Source organism: Gallus gallus, chromosome 8 (assembly GCF_016699485.2).
Source record: "Gallus gallus isolate bGalGal1 chromosome 8, bGalGal1.mat.broiler.GRCg7b, whole genome shotgun sequence".
Lineage (NCBI taxonomy): Eukaryota > Metazoa > Chordata > Aves > Galliformes > Phasianidae > Gallus > Gallus gallus.
In genome coordinates, this window is record NC_052539.1 from 10,030,700 (window position 1) to 10,051,423 (window position 20,724).

The 20,724-nt window shown below is 38.6% G+C and overlaps 1 protein-coding gene across 23 annotated transcripts in view; it reads right to left on the bottom strand.

Moving 5' to 3' along the window:
* Window positions 1–329: 329 nt before the first annotated feature.
* PLA2G4A (phospholipase A2 group IVA) overlaps window positions 330–20,724 on the bottom strand; it is a 108,603-nt gene continuing 88,208 nt past the window's right edge. For 22 of the 23 annotated variants that reach the window (XM_046944308.1, XM_046944307.1, XM_040704513.2 and 19 more), the window contains 8 exons: window positions 20,180–20,317; window positions 19,756–19,848; window positions 17,555–17,626; window positions 15,410–15,652; window positions 7,621–7,805; window positions 4,979–5,174; window positions 4,629–4,786; window positions 330–3,151 (listed from right to left, as the gene is read on the bottom strand). In XM_046944308.1, coding sequence (XP_046800264.1) covers window positions 3,023–3,151; window positions 4,629–4,786; window positions 4,979–5,174; window positions 7,621–7,805; window positions 15,410–15,652; window positions 17,555–17,626; window positions 19,756–19,848; window positions 20,180–20,317 — 1,214 coding nt within the window. In that variant the 3' untranslated portion in view covers window positions 330–3,022. The remainder of the gene's footprint in view (window positions 3,152–4,628; window positions 4,787–4,978; window positions 5,175–7,620; window positions 7,806–15,409; window positions 15,653–17,554; window positions 17,627–19,755; window positions 19,849–20,179; window positions 20,318–20,724) is intronic. The other variant, NM_205423.1, reaches the window with a different exon arrangement.

Sequence of the window (20,724 nt, forward strand, 5' to 3'; positions counted from 1 at the left end):
GAATCTGAGATTAAAGATAGCAGAAACGCAGCACCCAAACCGATGCTGCCATCAGATGTGTACATAACAGCACAAAGTATCCAGTATAGTGGTGGCAGCAGAACACAACGGTAGGAATAGAAAATGATTGAAATACTGTTGTCACACATGCGACTGCTTGAGGAAGTTGTGTTTTTAACATTTTAACTGAAAAGAAAGACTTAACAAGCAAAGCCTTGAATTTCTTGCATGTGAGCTATCCCAATAGCTTCCAGATACAGAGCTGTTCCACAACGTTCAACAAAAAAAAGTAAAAATACCACATAAATGATCAAAGTCAAAACAGCAAGTGCCAAATATAGTTAAGTGTTACTTTTTGTCTGATAACAGTGCAATAACATAAACTGTATAACGCAAACTGTAAAACTCTGCCATAAAATAGAGAAAGTACATACTATAAAATTCAAAATATAAAAATGATGTTAAAAGAAGGAAAAAATACAAAGGAAATATTACAATAAAATCATGGTACCAGTTACTTCCTGTACTGCAAAATTTATTGGAAAAATGTTTAAATTATGCAGCACTAAGATAAGTTACTTTTATTTTTGTTCTTGATTTTAAACATGCATTAACTTAAACAGAAACAAAACCTATTAATCAATGCAGAAAATGTTATTAATCACCCAGCATCACAAGCAGATTTAAGAAGGGATGATGCAGTACCTATTACACATTATAATTACTCCCCTTCCCACAGGCTTAGAGATTTCAGCAATTAAAAAGTATCTGTTATTCACAATAAAATGAGCAGTCACTGAATTAGCAGATATTTTGATAAATGAGCGGTTACTGTAAAAGTTGTTTTATCAGAAAACTATCAAACAAGATCAGACCTGCTTCAAATAGTCTTTACTCGAAGTGATGCTATTCCTTGTGACCATTGCTTCTGTGTCTGCTAGGATAGTGAAGGTCCTCTCAGAATGATAAGAGGGTCTGTTAGCGTCAACAGAAATCTTGAGACCAAAATCCCCCTTACAGCTTTTACAAGGAAACACTCGTGCCTCCTGCAAACAATTCCAATTATGTGCCTTGTTTTCACTACAGTGAAATTCCTAGAGTGCTTTTCTTCTCCATCTGCTGCTGATCAAGCAACTCACAGCATAGCTCAGGATGGTTTTTGTCCAAATCTCTACAAATATCTTTTTATGTTCTTCACCGACTCTCACAGACAGTAGGTCCACCTTTAACTACACTGTTCAGTCCCTGCCACCTTCTCCAAACTCCACAAGAGAACAGCTGACAAACAATTGCTGGGACTGCCACGTACATCTGCTGAGCATTACTCCCACGACGTTAAAGAAATACGAAGAGAAACCAGCCAAGCACTCCTCAAATGTGCAGCTCTCACATCTTGCTCCTGTATGTGCCACCCAGTGGCCCCATCAGCTTCTTCTGCTCTTTTCTATGTTACATACAAGCTGACTGCATTATTTCAAAGGAGGATAGAAATGTTCCAAGTGTGACTATTTTTCTCTATATTTGCTTTTTAACTGCAATTACTCTGAAGACTTTCATCACTTTTTCAGACGGTACCAAAATAACCTATGTCTAACTTGCAGTCTTTCATTGTGTCATGACACATTCTCTATGTATGGTTGTCAAGTACTAAAAATAGACTTCAAAACACAGCCCTTACCAGATTAAGTACTTCACATTCTTACCTAGGAACATTTTTTTATCCCTAGTAAACACTGCCACTGTTCCCTTGCAGAAATGTTATGCATTTAATCATGACCAAATGCAAAATCATTTTTAATTTATCTGGAAACATTTTGTGTAGAAATATGTGAACTAACAACTGCTTAACACACAGGTGCTACCAGCTAAAAAAAAAAACTCAAGCAATGTAATTTTGTGGAACAAAAGAGAAAAAGGAAATGTAAAAAGCTGTAGGTTTTTTTGCTTGTTTGTTTGGTTGTTTGGTTGTTTTTCTGTTTTTGTTTTTTTTTTTTGCTTGAGGGATGCATATATTCTTAAATGTCAGTAAAGCAGAATTTGATTTTTGTGAACACATTTGCAACTCAAAGATCCAAGAGCAGATCCTTTTTAATAACAGTTACAAAAGCTCTACTAACATTAATAACCAGCTGAAGACCCTACTTATAATCTCAAAGTTGTATAGATCTCATTTTTTGATAGGCATTTGTTATCAAATGTTTGTTGTTTACCACTCAGTCAAGAAAAGCAACACGTGAAACACAGCCTGATGATGGAGTTTTGGCTAGGTCAATACACCCAATGGTTATGGGTAAGCAAAACCACTTCCAGTAGAAGAAATCAATCTTAACAGCGATAGCAAGCAGCCAAGTGACTTACATTCAAGACAAGTGCACTGAATAGTAGTAGCAATTATTGACTTTTCGAAGTAAAGCTGACGGAAATCTCACTGATGCAAACTGAATGGAATCAGGGCCCACGGTAAGGAATGCATCTGTATTATCTCTGCTAGTAAACTTTTATTCTATTGTGTTTCTAATTCCATCTCACATTTCAGGAGATGCCAGTTTATATCAATTAAAAATGAGACAACTGTCCGAATAAGAGACCAGCGTTTACACTTTCCTATGATAAAAAATAAAGACAATGAACTCAGTGACTTTGTATTCATGGAATCATAGAATCACCAAGGTTGGAAAAGACCTCCAAGATCATCCAGTCCAACCACCCACCTACCACCAATATTTTACCACTAAATTACATCCCTTAGTACAACATCTAAGTGTTTCTTGAACATTTTCAGGGATAGTGACTCATAACAACCTAAGTACATAGCGTTTAAAATAAGGATATCAATATACTGAAATGCTTTGAATGTTAAAAAAAAAAAAAAGGAAATACAAAATTGAAAATTCACAAGAAAATGTTTTCAGGAGTTGTGCACAGCCCTTTATTTCAAGAGCAGTGATTCTCTCATGTCTTTGTGAATCCAGTTAAAAAAATAGAATCAGTTTCTTGAAGCAGCAGACCTGTGACACATTCTCTACGTATGGTTGTTAAGATTGTTCTTGTTAAAGAACCTCCTTGCTTCAACACTGCTAAGTGACACAGAGCAGCGAGACGGATTTTCCTTTCTGTATTCAATGCTTTCCATCATAGCCTGCTTGATCACCTGGAAAAGATTTAACACCACGTCATTCAGGAAAATAACTAAATTTTAATGATTTATTAACTGATAAAATTAAAAGACCCCTTCACATCCTAGTATCTGCTACTCCTGATTTCATCTCTGCTCCAAAGTTCAACAAAGTGATTGCTGAGTATCATTATGAGTTCCATTCCTTTACTGCATAACACACTGATTGAAATGTAATTAATAGATAAAGGTATGACAGGATACCACCAATGTCAGAGAAGTCACTTAGGAACATAAACCATCTGAAGTGAGTGCCAAAACAATACTGAAGGGTAAATCAAAGCAATGCAAAAATTCACAGTTAAATAATGCACAAAATCATGATTATCTTTAAAGATTATATCCTCGCTTTTTCTTTCTTGGTCACAAAGTAGCAAGGTTTTCTCACTACATTGAAAAAAAAAATAAACCTTTCTTTATCACAGATGATACACCTGTGAGTATGGAAAGCTATTCTACAGATAATGTCAGAACTGGGTTACCAGTCATGGTCCTGTGTTACAGCTAGTATCAACTAAAAAGTATAATTAATTGCTGTGGAGTTAACGGATAAAAGAAATTGCTTTAAAAAAGAAGTTTCATGTTCCCTTTTTTTTCCACTCAAAAAATCACCATACATAAAGGCCTGAGAAAAAATCCTGAACATAATACTCCACATCCTACACAATCACCTTTGCTCAGTTACCCTGCAGGGCTTTTGATCTTCAAATGACAAAAACATCACAGAAATCAAAGTAGACTGGAACATGAATGGGAACAGGTCCTGACAAGCACAGGGTCAAGCACTACGGGAAACACACAGACTACACTTCAGTAGTTCTATTTGGAAGATGGCCACAATATTAGGTCAATCTTTCTAGCCCTGAAAATATTTAGACTTTTTTATCTGCTTGGAAGCACCTCCTGACCTTTTCAGCAGCATATTTGTCTTGCAGTTTATTAACAGAGGATCACAGACGGTAATGCTTCCTATAAAACTGATATTACAGTACTTCAGAAATAGAGGTCAGGTGAGAAGACCAAATTCTATTCATCCTGTTCTCACTGTGCATTCCATCCAACTTTCTTCATGTAATTCCAGTCACTGGTTACCTACAGTGACTGGATTCTCCACTTTCCTACCCATGCTTGAAGGACCCAAGTCAACCATATCATAGTTTGTTGTGTGTGCACCCATAATCAGCGTGCTTCTACACAAGCTCATATAGAACCTACCCTGAGTTTACATCAGCCCCCACTGACTATAACAGGCTTTGATCCAGCCTCAATTTTGAGAATAACAAGGGGCACAACTAAATAGAAGAAGCACTTGGTATGACAAAATTGTCAGGTAAATACTGAAATAAAACCTCTGTACCTTCAGTATGGCTGATATAGGGCTTTACTCAGATCATCTATTCCGCTCTTTTAACAATCTAGATTCTTTAAGACCCTTCAACACTGGCATACATACATCTAAGTTATTGAGGGTGTTGAACTCCATTAAATCGTGAAGCCTCTTGAAAGCCTCATTGGGATACTGGAAGTTGAAGGTAGAGAATGGTGTATTAGGATCATCAAAAATGTCAAAGTCAGCAAAATCCTTCTCTTCCTTTGACTCTCTTGGAAGACCTGCATACAAAAGCAAAATGCAAACACAATCTAAGACTTGCCATCTTACTTTTTAAGGATTCTTTTGAAATTCTTAATCATAACAGACTTAGGAGACATTTCAAAGACAAAAAATTTCTGGTCTATCATCACTTTGTCATTTAACATTTTTAAAGGAACAGCTAGATACAGCATCCGAAACCATTTGCTCACCTGGAGCTTTGTACTTCCGGAAGTTGATGTTTGCCAGTACAAAATGGATTATTGTTGGGCAATCCTTCTCTGAAGAGGTATCCTTTGGTTTAAAAACATAGCACTCCTTCAAGCCCTCTCGATCAAATACATTTGGATCTATTTTTGGAAAAGGAAGCTTGTTCATTTTGGCCCATTTTTCAGCAAGTAAAATTTCCTGAAAAGAAACAAGATGCATATAAGCACTCACTGAAAACTCGGATTTTTCTTTAGAAGGATGCAGTTCAACCAGATGTCAGTACTAGAAGCAATTTTATTAACTCATACTTCTTTACTGCTGAAGAACTGATCAAGTTGATCTTTGTACAGAAGACACTGTACGGCAAACTGAGCAACTAATTCAGTCTGCCCTATCTTCATCACCTGGGATGATTCACAGGAAGGAAAGAATTGGTCTGTCAAATAAATCTTTGGGTGAATTTACAGACTTGACAGGTAGAAAAAAAACATTTGTAATTTTCCTTGCAAACTGGGTATCAGCACTATGGAAACCAATGAGAGTTAATAAACACAAGTCCACACATTGTTATGTTCCCAGTCACATCACAACACAGAGGAGCATTTGAAAGCATGCTAAGTGCAAGAGTCTAGAAAACAGTCTTTTTTTCCTTGTAACAAGTCAGTAAACAAAATAATTTGTAAATAATGACTCAAAAGCATTTAACGAGGGTGTGCGAAAGGGAGGGGAAGGAAGGTCAACATATTCAGTCTTGGTTTTGAATTAAATAGGACCTTTCTTGGAGCAAATGTTTTGGATACACAAAAGATTAAGAGATAGTGGGCATATAACAATAAAATGATAAAACAATAAAAAAGTATGGAGCCATTGACTTCAGTTGGTTGATTTTCCCATGTGTTAGAGTACTAGAAGTGTATTACAGTGCTACCATAGACAGAACAAGCCCAACTGTTGAAGTGACATTGACTCTTCGTAATGCAAGCAGAGCCAATGGGGTTCCACAGCCAGTAAACAAAACTGGTTTCTGTCCTTTAGGCCATTAACATACAACCTCTGCCTGTGGGCTATGTGTGCACTAGCTGGAGGTACATCACTATTTTTATTATACACACATTGGTGCTTCAGGAACAAATGAACGATTCCCTTCAACGATGGCTTTACAAAAATCCAAGGCATCATTTAATTTTCTCACCATCATTTAATTTTCTCATCATCTTACACCTTTTAAAACTCATAGTTTATAGAAAAACTTTCAGGATACCATCCAGATATGTTCACCAAAATGGCACAGAAAACTGCAATGGATTGAGATAGAAAGCTCAATGCATAGGAAGGGTAATAGAAACAATTAAAGATAGCCTTCTACATAAACCCCATGTGCAGAACATAAAAGAGAGTGTAATAAATGTTTCAGAGGAGATGACAGAATTGTATCAGTAAATCCAGCTGATATGGAAGGTAGTCATGACAAATAAGGAAAGAAATTCTTAGATGAATAAAAACTTAGAGGAAGAAGGAAGACTCTGGGATTGAATCAAGGAAAGATGAAAGACCCTGGCACTAATCCAGTTCCTCTCAAAAGTTCTACAACTCCCAGCAGCCCCCAACAGAGCGGTAGATTATGGAAGTTATTCTTTTCTAGTCCTCTTGTTTTTCTTTGCATTTGAAAACAGTGATCTGGAGTTCATTTTGCTACAGGTGTTATTTTTTAATGTTGCTTTGAGGTTTTATTCCTTGATAGTCAGAAGGAAAAAAAGCTCTTTCTTCATTCTAATTGAAATCTGCCTGTAAACCAACCAAGAACACCAGGTGTTTCTCAATTAGCATGCTTTCTTGGTTTCCTTAAAAAATATTTATTAAAATTCACTTGGGTTTCAAATAAACGTTGCCTCTTCTTTAAGACTCTCACAATAGACTTTTAAGTGCTGCTGTTCCTTTATCAGCTACCAAATCATTCAAGATTAACCTTTTTTCATCAGCTGGAGCTGTCTGGATGCAGAATGTGTACAGACTGTGCAGCCTGATAGCTGTGCTTTCTACACCTGCTACAGAAAGTAAGCAGATCATTTCATCTGTATTTTTCTGTGGTTTTGCTCTGGCATGAACACATTCAGGAATACTACTTAAAACAGCATGGGGATTATCCTAGAGAGATGAAAATGAACAGTTAGCTCCATTTTCAAAATGTTATATATTTAGCTATACCAGAGTAGCTGAGTGAAAACCTGTTTCTACAAGGCAATGACAGAAAAACATTAGTTTGCATCACAGAAGAGAACAGCTGAACAGAGCTAGAGCACTAGCACAACAGTAAACTTAATTGTTAACTATTGATATAAAATCTGCAATTCAGCGTGACTGCAAGACTTTCATAAAAAGCAGCATAGCTACTACTCCAAATAGTGGTTTGCAGAGATGCAAATTACGTTTTTCTACTTTGTGTCACTTGCCTTGTGTGAGTCATGTAAACAGGAACTGAGGCAGAGTGGAATATTCTGCCTTGATGTGGAAACAAGTTGCTCCAATGCTGTAGCCAGGCAGAATGGCCAGCTATAATCATTAAGTGTGCAACCAGTCCAACTGGAAAAATAAAACTTAGCTTCAATTTATTAACTCAAAGGAAAGAATGGCCTATCTTACTTACTTTGAAAGGAGGACTGGAATCACTTGGCCTTGCTGAAAAATCAAAAGAGATGATGAGATCAACTCCTCTTTGAGGTCTTAGGATAAGTGGATATGGAAGGTTAAATGTAAGACCACTGTCCACAATGTGAATCTTTTTGCTCTTCACATCTAGTGGCTCATATATCCTCTCAAACTCATCAGGATCTATGCAGAACAAATGAAAACAAAACAAAACAGGAACACACCAATTAAAAACAGCAATTTTGATGGAGTTTTTAATGTCTCCCCAAGTAATGAAGAATCTACAGACTTTAAAATGCTCAGTATTCCAGCTAACCATTAAAGGAACACAAATTTAGTCTTAAATCTCATCTTAACAACCAGAAAAGGAGAAAAAGAAACAGAACTGGGGTAGGCTCAGTAGGTCATGTACAGCAACACCCTGCCTCAAGACAGAAGCAGAGGTGGCTCAAGGTATAACTGATGAGGACAGATGCCCAGCTTTAACCCTGGTCTTACGAGCTTTATCCCTTCACCCGACAACACAAGACATAAAGGAAAGTATTTATGGGATGCCAAGATGATAGAATCCTAACACACATCCCGTGCCCTACAATCCCTGCCTAACCTTCTCCCCAAGTTTCTCACCGAAATCTTCCGTTCTTCCCAGCTCCTCTTCACCCAAATAACTGGAATTCGCCCACAGAGCTTTGAAGTGGATCTGCTCTGGGGCACTGCTTGTCTATGTCTGTTTCTGACTATTAATATTAGGGCTAACAAGTCAAACAACTGGCTTCTCAACCCACTCCAAACCTCATGACCTCATTACTGTAACCCATATTCATATCTGAAATTTAAGCAGTGGACAGAATTAGCTTCTTGCTGCCATTATAAAATAGTTCCTATGCCTAATGTTTTCAAACTAGACGATTTAATTTAGGATTCCTTCCAAGTCAAGTCATTCCATGCATGTCCAAACTGAGGGCTGAGGAAGATGAAGTATTACTTTCAATCCCAATATTCCCTAGGTGCAACTCAAGAAAAATCAGATGAGTTTTGGAGGGTGTTTTTGTGCTTATCCAGTTCTCTGGATACTGTTAAACTATCCCTGTAAGTAGTTAAAAATTTGTTCCTGTCAATAATTTCTAGCTCTAGATTTTAAAAATATTTCTGATTCATGGTTTAGCTTTTTGACTAAAAACTCATGATAATATCTATAGAGGGCAGTGTAACCTAAGCAATGCTGAGCAGAATGCTGTAACTATTTCTTGTATAATTAAATTTACTATCATCTACCTAGTAGTGGTATAAATTATATGAAAGAAAGATGTTTTAACATGAAAAAAGAAAATCAAAACTGATTCAAATTCCAGTTTGAAAGAACAAACTTCTTTCTTTATTTCAGGATCCATGTGAAAAACATATCGTTATGAGCAGCAAAACATCTCTGATCATATATTTTGATTTTTTATTTCTGTTTTTATGATTCACTAAAGGGCACTTGGATAATAAATGATCCACCAGTTTCCTAATATTTGCTCGGATTTCTATAAGAAACATTTTCAAATTACTGCTTAGTGCTACAGAGCTAAATAAGAGACTTACTTTAAAAACAGGTATATTTCATGCCCATTAATTAGCACAAATCAATGAAAATATATTAGCGTTGATCAAATTTCTTACAATCCAAAATCTGCTATTAAAAAGATATACCTACTGCACATACTTCTAGCACAATTAAAACAGTTCTGATCTCCTCCTCCTTTTTTGAAGACTGCATTTCAAACAATTTTTTATTTATTTTAAACCTTTGTTCTTGATAGAATTCCCAAAAATTGCAAAAACATCTTTGGTCAAGTTTTGTATTAGATTTCTTTATAAAACTTGAACTTGAAGCCAAAATCAAGTCAACAGCTATCTTCTAAATAAAACTTGTACCACCTCATGTATTTTTTATGCATAGATAAATCTACCAAAAATCAGACAACTCTATGGTCACAGTGTTCATGATTCTACCTTCCAAATTATCATAACATAATTGTTAAGATATTTAATAGGATAAAGCATTGTAATATCACTAATGAATTTATAATGACCACACGGATTATTTTCATTATTCATGGACTCCTGCAATTACAGGAGAAATTCAATTTTAGAGTTTCTTCTTTTTATCACAGTATCTTTTAGAAGTACAGTTGGTTTTTGAACTGAGAAGAAAAGTTTCAAAACATAACCTAATCCATGTTATGTGTCCAGAATTAAAAATATACTGAAGATTACCCAGTAGTAGTTAGTTATTTTAACACCCTGAACTTAAAGGCAGACTCAGCATGCAGTTTGGTTGTATTTACACAAGGTATGGAGATGGAGGCTAGCAGTAGAACCAGTGAGATAAGACAAACAGCCAGACTGAACCATGCTGAAACAAGCACTGCTTACTTTGTACCCTGTGCTGCAGTTATTTTAAAGGGCTGGGTAAGATACCTTTATTCTTTTTATATTTTACAACACATGCTCTCAGGACAATCACACTACGTACTTCAGTAGCCCTACTATGTAAGCCTACTGTTATCCATCAGAGTGAAGGCTGAAAGGAATATTTATGCTTTGAGAGCCTGGGACGTGAATTCTCAGATCAGGCAGACTGCTTTTCTGAAAGATGTATCTATATGAAGAGAAGCTTTCAGTCCATGGAACTGCCAACAGAGAGAAGCACAAGATGCTTGCCTGGTCTGCAGCAATCGGATACACAGCTGGCTTGGAAATAAACAAGAACTGCTTGGAAATAAAAAAGACTGTGCTCTAGAGACCAAACTTTGTCACAGATGGCAGCTTCAATGAAAGTAAGGGGGATGAAAAGGGCATTTGCTATTGATGTGCAACTACTATAGCAGAATTTCCATAAATAATGAAGCAAGGAAGTGGAGATTGTAAGTTGTTGGTTTTTTTTTCCCCTATTGTTATTCATATGGCATTTTCTCAAAGAATTTTGGTGTGTTGTAAAATTAAGACACAGAAACAAAACAACTCTGAGCTCACAATGAAACTACTCAAGAGGTGTAAACTTTTAAAGCATATTTGAAGTCAGTTAAGAAAACTCTCAGCACAAATGGAATCCGTAGCAAAATGATGCCAAGTATTTTCATTACATAATTTGGGAACGTAAGCACCAAAGAGACAGAATTCCCGAACTACGGCACACAGATGAAAAAGACAACAAAATCACAATACAGTTCAAATACAGGTGCTAAACCGGCATTTTCACCAATTTAAAACTGTTAACGAGCCCACTGCAAGTACAGTTTTCTCATGTACACTCTGCTCCAGCCAGCACTTAAGGAGTTTGATGCTGGCCCACTGAGTTAGGCAGCAGTAATCCCACTGATTGTCAGAAGAACAGAATCTGGTCTGTAGGAGTGTTTCTTTCTAAGCAGATTGCACATCCATGCTGAACTCCCAGAGCATGATCTGAGACCATGAAAGGCTTGAGACTACTGGAGATGTAAAACATCACTTATATCCATTTTGATTCATTAACTTTTCCGTTTTAGAGTCTGTTAATAAAAGTGAAGTCTAAGCAATTCAGACTTCTCTCTGTACTCAAGCTTCTAGGCAAACTTTTGCTGACAGGAATAAATATGCGGTGCCTAAATGCATCCAGTGCCATGGTAACACATGGTATTTAAAATTTATTCCTAAGTTTCCTTTCTATCTATTCCTCTGGATTCCCAGGTTCTTACATCTATTAGCAATATTCACCAACAGCATTAAAATGTGGATATGCTCTACACTACTGAATGATTAATTTTTAGATTAACTACTGACATTTTGTGTTTTGTTTGGGCTTTTTACTACTCCTGGCTACATTGGGACCATTCACAGCTGTTAGGTTTTAGTTGTTAATTCAGGTTTATGAGTGTGGGCTCCCAAAAACACTAAAAACTTGAAGCTATAGCAAACTTCCACCAGACATTTTAGCCCAAGAATTTTCAGGTGAAGACGGTCAAGTAATTGTCTCGGAGGAACAGACTCATTCTGTCAAACCTGCACTTTACTTCAACTGAAATTAAAATCCAGGATGCTGATAGTTGATGTTGAAAATTATCCACGTGCCTTAATTATGCAAAATTCTCATCAACTATTACTTTTTCCAAACATAAATTTACTACCCGCTTTCCTGCCTCTTTTAGAACCACTATAAATATTAAGATTACTCAGTTGTAAACACCTCTGAGATGGTAAAAATATTTAGAAAGTGGAGCACAGATGGAAATTACTATACAACCACTCAAAGGGATTTGTTACATTAACAAATACACATTAGACAGCGCCTGCTCCTTAAGCTTTTAAATGACATCTGGTATTTACTATTGCTTAATGACTGACTGGGACAACCTATTTCCTCTGGATAGAAAATAGGGGCTAAAGTGACTGTTATAACATGGGATGGTTGACAGTGCTGTGCTGCCACACAACAACATGGAAGGAACAGAGAATGGCAGCTCCCTGACTTGAATAATCCACAAGCAGTTTGTACCACAGAAACTCCACACTGTATCTTGACTGTGACTTAACTTTTCTATAGGGAAAACCACATGCATAATGCAGTGCCCTGTTGTCTACTAAGGAAGAAAAAAAGTGCACCAGAGACAAAAGAATACTCAGAAGTTCAGAGGCTTTCACTGAGCAGAGAGTAATTAACACTGCCTATACGAAGTCTTCAAAATGCTAATCAAATGTGATACCTAATTCTCTGCACCTACCATCATATTCACCATGTAGTTCATGCGGGGGGGGGGGGGGAGGGTGGGGGTAGACACCGAACAACTTCTGCAAATTAATTTTTTCTTAAATTCATGTTTGTCACCAGCATGCTTGCTTCCTGCTTTTGACAAGATGAAATTGGGCAGGAAGAACTCTGATGAGGTTTAACAAGAGCAAGAGTAGAGTCTTGCACCTGGGGAGGAATAACCACATACATCAGTACATGCTGGGGGCTGACCTGCTGGAGAAGATCTCTGTGGAGAAGGGCCTGAATGTTCTGGTGAACAACAGGTTGGCCATGAGTTAGCAGTGTGCCCTGGTGGCCAAGAAGGCCAATGCTATTCTGCAGTGCATTAAAAAGAGCATGGCCAGCAGGTTGAGGGAAGTGATCCTTGTCCTCTGCTCTGTCCTGGTAAGGCCACATTTAGACTATTGCGTGCAGTTCTGGGCTCCCCTGTTCAAAAAAGACAGGGATCTCCTAGAAGGAGTCCAGTGGAGGGCCACAAAGATGATGAGAGGCCTGGAGCATCTCCTATGTGAGGAAAGGCTGAGTAACCTGGATCTGTTCAACCTGGGGAAAAGAAGACTGAGGTGGGGATCAGATAAATGTTAATAAATATCTAAAGGGAGGTGGGAGGCAAAAGGATGAGGCCAGGCTCTTCTCAGTGGTGTGTAGTGACAGGGCAAGAAATAATGGCCTAGACCTTGAATTTGAAAGTTCCATACTAATATGCAGACAAACTTCTTCGCTGTGACAGAGCACTGGAACAGGCTGGTCAGAGAGGTTGTGAAGTCTCTTTCTGTGAAGATATTCAAGCCCCATTTGGATGCTGACCTGTACCACCTATTGTATGGTGCCTGCTTAAGCAAGGGGCTTGGACTCAATGATCTATTGAGGTCCCTTCTAACCCCTGTGATTCTGTGAAATGCAGATGCATCTGACAGATCAGTCACACTGGGAGGAACATGGAGTCAGGAAAGCAAGGATGTACAACTAAAGAAGTGCACTGCCTCCACAGGATTGTCAGAGGAAGACAGAAGTGTCAGAGAAGCTACAGAAAAGCACTGTAGAAGGATAAGGAAAGGTTTTACTTCCTTCTAAAGGCTCATCCGGTGAAAAGAACATAGACCATCCCTTGGAGCAGCCCAAGTGAGTGAGAATTATAGAATCATAGAATCACAAAGGTTGGAAAAGACCCACAGGATCATCCAGTTCTACCACTCACCCATCACCAATAGTTCTCACTAAACCATGTCCCTCAACACAACATCCAAACGTTCCTTGAACACCTCCAGGGATGGTGACTCCACCACCTCTCTGGGCAGCCCATTCCAGTGCCTCACCACCCTTTCAGAGAAGTAGTATTTCCTAACGTCCAGCCTGAACCTTCCCTGGCACAGCTTGAAGCCATTCCCTCTAGTCCTATCACTAGTCACACGAGAGAAGAGGCTGACCCCCAGCTCACTACAACCTCCCTTCAGGTAGTTATAGAAAGCAATAACGTCTCCCCTGAGCCTCCTCTACTCCAGACTGAACAATCCCAGCTCCTTCAGCCGCTCCTCACAAGGCCTGTGCTCCAGACCCCTCACCAGCTTTGTTGCCCTCCTCTGGACATGCTCCAGGGCCTCGATGTCTTTCTTACAGTGAGGGGCCCAAAATTGGGCACAGTACTCAAGGTGCGGCCTCACCAGTGCTGAGTATAGGGGGACAATTTCTTCCCTATTTCTGCTGGCCACACTATTTCTGATACAAGCCAGGATGCCATTGGCCTTCTTGGTCACCTGGGCACACTGCTGGCTCATGTTCAGTCTAGCATCAATCAATACCCCCAGGTCCATTTCCTCTACACAGTCTTCCAGCCACTCTGCCCCAAGCCTATAGCGTTGCCTGGGGTTATTGCGGCCAAAGTGCAGGACCCAGCATTTGGTCTTGTTGAATCCATTCCCATTGGCTTCAGCCCAGCTATCCAACCTATCCAGATCCCTCTGTAGGGTCTTGCTACCCTCAGGCAGATCAACACTTCCAGCCAGCTTGGTGTCACCTGCAAACTTACTGAGGGTGCACTCAATGCCCTCGTCCAGGTCATCAATAAAGATACTGAAGAGGACAGGCCCCAGCACCGACCCCTGGGGAACACCACTCGTGACTGGTCCGCAGCTGGATTTGACTCCATTCACCACCACTCTCTGGGCCCGGCCCTCCAGCCAGTTCCTTACCCAGCCAAGAGTGTACCTGTCCAAGCCACAGGCTGCCAGCTTCTGCAGGAGAATACTGTGGGAGACAGTGTCAAAGGCTTTGCTGAAGTCTAGGTCGACTACATCAACAGCCTTTCCCTCATCCATCAGATAGGTCACTAGATCATAGAAGGAGATCACGTTGGTCAAGCAGGACCTGTCCTTCGTGAACCCATGTTGGCTAGGCCTGATCCCCCGGTTGTCCTGCACACGCCACATGATCTCCCTCAAGACAATCTGCTTGAAAATCTTCCCTGGCACTGAGGTCAGGCTAACAGGCGTGTGATTCCCCGGATCCTCCCTGCAGCCCTTCTTGTAGATGGGAGTCACACTGGCAAGCCTCCAGTCTTCTGGGACCTCACCAGTCAACAAGGAGCGCTGATAGATTATGGAAAGCGGCTTGGCTATCACCTCTGCCAGTTCCCTCAGTACCCTCTGGTGTATCTCATCTGGTCCCATGGACTTGTGGCAGCCTTAATGAAGGGTGCCATAAACAAAAGCAACTTGATCACCTCTGTCAGCATCTCCTTGAAAACAAAGAGCCAAAATGGTAGCAGTTGTGCTGTAGAGGTTGTCAGGGAATTCAGGAAGTAGGCGGCAGGCAGAAACTGTTGTGCAGTGCCTTTTGCGACTCCCAGTCATCTGACAACCTTCTGCACTGGTCAGTACTCTTGACTGCTTATAGAGAAATGTCCCACCTTTGTTCAAGGGCAGCTGTAAGCTGTGTAGTTTGAGTAAATGTTCCCACAGTGAGGAACTCACAGTTTAACCAATGAATATGCAGCAACAAAGGCTTTCTGCAAACTAACCTGCAACGGCTGCATCTAGCTCATCTTCCTCCACAGATTCCTGAGTCAGGAGGTCTGCCAGAGGAGACAGTGGGTAACAGCTGTTGAGGTTCAATCCCAGCATGAAGTTGTGCACTTTCCCAGCACGCCCTTCCCTGGTATTGAAAAGGGCACTATCACCCACCAAAGCCATCAGCATTCGCTGCACCCAGCTTTCTTGGCTGCTGTTCTGATACTCTTCATTTGCCTCTGAATTTTCAGTGCCTGTACAGGACAAAGAAAAAAATTCAGTGGTGAGATAAGTAACGTGTGAAGTATTAAACTAAAATTTCTGGGTCTTTTGAAATAAAAGACCAATTAAAATAAACAGAACTAGGCCACTGTCTTCTTTCAAAGAGCTGCAGACTGAATGAAGGAGCTCTGCTGCAACAGTTTTATGGCAAAGGCAATGAAAATATGTTTTTACCTGTCCTGGACTTAGGTGACAAACTTGAGTCACCAATATCTGTCTACTGTAGACTCAAATTCATTGAGATGTATATTTACACCCTCCTTCATCCTTTGCTGACTGCTAGAAATCCAGCTTTCCTTAAGGAATCAGAGCTAGGCCTCTGAATAAAATCTTTGTATGGCTCTCCTTAGCACATCCCATTACAGTGTCCTTGGAAAATACCATTCTCAGGTGAAGATATAGTATTTATGCTGCCTTTGGGTGGCTTCTGCTCAAAAAGAGGTCATTTCTATTTTACTTAACTGCAGACAGTCACAGACTCAGATGTATTCTTCACAGTCACAGTGGATATGGGAGTATGCATAAAGTAGATATTAAAAATAAATTCTGTGATATCTGCATAAATGAGAATGTTATCACACAGAAATTCTAAAATATCTGAAAATATAACTTCACTGAACCAGAGACAATAATCAATATTTAGTTTCAATTAAGTAGTACAGTAAAATGTCCAAACTTTGATATCTACAACTAGATGTTATAAATGCTAAAATGACTTGGACTGGTGTGACCTGACATTTAGAACCAGCCATAACTTGGTTTTTCGATTGCTTTATACATGGAAATAACTCAGGCTCAGGCTCTTCATAAAAGTAGAGAGAAAACAAACATCAAACACCACAGAGTTCTGAGGTCCAATATCCATACAAAAATATCCTACAGAAGATAACCAAGTGCACACAGAACAGATTTGTAGGTTGTCCTCCACTATGGCTACAAAGAAATGTAGAGTTTCTTGCTGGCTTAAACAGAGCTTCTAGTACTTACACAGGAAATCTGCAGCATAAAAAGTGGTATCACAAGATTTTCTTTTCTTCCTGCAGTCTTTAGAATTACAAATGAGCACATAGAGCCGCATTCCCATCCTTGCTTAAGTTGTTAAAAAATAATTGAATTTTTCAGATGAAAATCACTATTATCCCTAAAAGTATCATAATTTACAGAAAATTTTATTAGGATGAAACTGGTATCCAGACTGAAATCTCAGGCATGCTCAGGTGGTTCAGGTACCTGAATTTTTTCAGTAGGATCTTTTCTTACTACATGTGGTTGTGCCTGTTCTGGGAAACTGGATTTGGGCACTGTTTAAAGCACTACGCCAACCCCTAGGAATTTCCTGTACCAGATATTGTTTGTACAGGTGCTGGAAGATATCTGTGAATACTGGAAACACAAAGTAAAACATTCTCAAGTAAATATTTGATAAGGAACCCCTCATAACAATGGGTAGTGCTAGTTCGCTATGCTGATAACAATTCAAGAATGCTTCTGAGCTGTAGCTTGCTGAACTTCAGATCACTGGTTCAGAAAGTCTGATTCTTGGATGTACATGAAAGTGCAGATCACTGTGAAGCCTTGCTGGGTGGATGCTAAGACTGAAGACATGTAAGAGAGAAATTTACTCATTGACTTGAGCAGGAGACACAAGGTCAAACCAAAGGCCTTCTGAGGGCTTTCAATCAAGATATCTCTGTTTTCCTGAGGCACTGGCTCCTTTACAACCCTTGTGCTAAATAGTTAAGTTTTACCACTGCTATCATTTGCAAGGGACTGATAAGACTAAGAAAAATGGGATTTGACAACATCCACTAAATTTGAATATGTTACAAGATGAAGAAAGTAAAGTATGAAATAAAATGTGCCAATTTCCTTACCTTTTGGATGCTGTGATTCATCTTCACTGTCTGAGCTGTCATTACTTACAAGGTGCTTTAGCCTAATATTTTCTGTTAAAAGAAATACAAAATTACTTGGAACTACTACAGCTTAACTGTCAGAATAGCTAAGAATTTCAAACCAACTTGAGGCATAAAACTGTGACATTTTTTCATAATAGAAAATACAGCTGAGAGACTTCATCTGTTGTGGACATCTCTATGTTCAGAATCTGATCAGAACATATTGGTGTTAGCTTGCAATAAGCAGATTAACCAAAAGGCTGGGAAAAAAAAAAAAAAAAAAGGCAAAACCTAAAGCAGTACACACTACCTGCTACTGCATCACATTTGACACATCTCATTCACCTGAAGTAAAACTCAGATTGTCTGCCTCTATTGTCTCAGTAACTCCTAGTGAACTAGGAAGACAACAGGAGATCCCTTAATCCACTGCTAATATTCAAACAGGGAGACACTGCCGCAGCTCAAGGAGTGCAGGGACACTGCTCTCAGACATAGGGTTTGGGTTTTGGGTGGTCCTGTGTGGAGCCAATGGTTGGACTCTGTGATCCGTGGGGGTCCCTTCCAACTTGGAATATCCTATCATCATATTCTATGATGGTACACTCATCTTTTAGGTTATGATTTCCATCATATGCCATATGGTATGCAATGGCAATATCACTCTGTTATTTTAGCTCAAGGTTAAATGTAGGAAAAGGAGAGAGGAAAGGAGAGAGATTTACCATATTGCCAACTGTAAAAAAAAAAATACAGCTCTGTTAACCTCTGTAAAGAATAACAAATACAGATGGCTACCATTGTTGTTTTTTTCTGAAGATGATTATGCTGTTTTGTAGGTTTATAAAATCACCTAACAAAACAAAAGAACTCTTGTCATCATGGATTTTTCCTTAAATATTTTTTAATACTCAGGGATCCTCAATCACTATCCAAAAAATGCCAATAACATACACACACATACCAAAGACAGACATGTATGAACTCCAAAAGCCATGTCATAGAAAACAGGTGAAAATTAACAACAATGACCAAAAAGGAAGATAACAAAAATAACAAATCCAATTGCAGAATATCACATCATCTCTTTAAAGCAAACCCTAAGAAAAAGTGCTTGTTTACTGCTGCTAGGTATGACAAATAGATTCTCTGTTCAATTGTGGCTCTTCTGATGCCCATTGGCATTTTGCCATACACTCTGATGGTAGTGGTAGTGAGATTTTACTGGGACATCTGCAGCTCTGGTAACAGATTGTGGCTTTCCTTTAATCATTACTTTAAAATCTTAGAGTACACTTTTCAAATTACATGTGAAATAAATACAGATGTTAGCTAGGGATAGGAGATAAAAATCTGTCTCTCAATTGCTCATAAGCAAGGCGTATGAACCTGCAGGCACAGGTCGCATTTTCTTTCAAGAAGTACAGTATCGAACAGCTGAGTAACATCTATTAGAAGAGAGATACAGGTGAGGGTTTAGGGATTTGGTTTTCAATCATCTTCATCTGCATTCTAAAAAAATTCACCTGTCTCAGACTGTTTTAGATAAGTTTCCCTGTAATGCCTTTTTAATAGGAAAAAAAGTGTTAAAAAGCTGTTTCTTGATCAACAACATTCTCAAGTAAAACACAGCAATCTAACCCAAGCAAACTACAACTCTTGTTACAGCTATTTTGCCATTTGTACATTACGAATGGAAACAAAATTACTGAATTATTAAGCAAAGGATCGGATACCAGCAGCTGAATTGTGATTAGAAATAAGTAATCTAACAATTCAGAAATTATAAAATTTATGTTTACTCGACTAATTTCTAGAATAATACAGCACTGTGTCAAAAAACTATAAAAGTAACTATAAAGCATTTGTCATCTTTCAATCTGTAAAAACTAGCATAAGAAAGGGTGGTAGAAAATTAGACCTCTATGAAAATATTAGGTAGATATATGCATGTGATGTTCAGTATCTCTGATACCAATCATAAAAGAAAGTGAAAGTGAGAAAAGTTCTGGTTTTCTTTCCCTACCCTCACTGGGATTTAGCAATGTCAGCAGTTCAACTTGCTCACATTACACATTCTTACAGTCACTACCAAAAGTGCAATCTTTCAACAGAGAGTCCACTGAATATTGTTAGGAATTGTTCTGCTTAGTAATATAATTATTTACTAAAGTTACCTAGTTCTTCTTCCATGGTGGGACCTTTATTTTGAGAATTGGAGACACCGAGCACTCTGTTAAATAATATAGAAAACGCGCTGCCCCAGACACCTGTAAAGTGAAAACAAACAATGAATGAAGGCTGGTAGAAAAAGAAAAAAGAAATAGTAAAGAACAAAAAACAACCACATACAACAATATTTAAGTAGTTGCTTTCATTCTGAACAGACTTGTGATGATGGAACATGTTATGTCAAACTCAGATTTACCAGAAACCCAAAGCTAGAAAATGACAACCCATGTCTGTGAAATCTTCCAAATGTATGCCTTCCCACCAACTAAAATGGTACTTCTTGCTTCCCGTATTTTATGCTTGCCTTTATAAGCGTCTGCTAATAAAGTATTAAAATTAGTTTCAAGTTTCCTTCCATCACATACTTACCCATTAAGAAATGCAAAGGATTTTCACTGTATTTCTTCACCACCGTTCCCATAAAAAATTTGCTTCCAAACAAATCAGGAGACATAAAAGTACCATACTTTGCCATACCAATCTCATATGGACTGAATTCCACCCAGTCTGCAAATAGGAAATTTGTATCACAATCTCAATCTGAATAGAAACAGAGGATATTCACACATAAATGGTCGAGGCTCCCATCCAAGGAAACAGATATGAATTAAATGGGTTCTGAACCAACAGTAATGTCTTTTACACTGTGCTGAATTGAAAATTTTGTTTGCAAATGAAGTACGGCCTTAAGTCACAGCAAAGAAGGAACAGTCATTTCCATTCCCTCTTATCACAACAACAGTTGGAGGAGAAATATAAGGTTGGAAGAACAAAATAAAAAAATCAGCAATCACAAACAGGAAAAACAAAATGACATCTTGTTTTCATTTCATGGTCCCATACGATTCCTTATTACATAAAGCACCAATATGGGTCTTAGTTCCAGGTTTCTTTTCCTTCACTGTGATCCTACC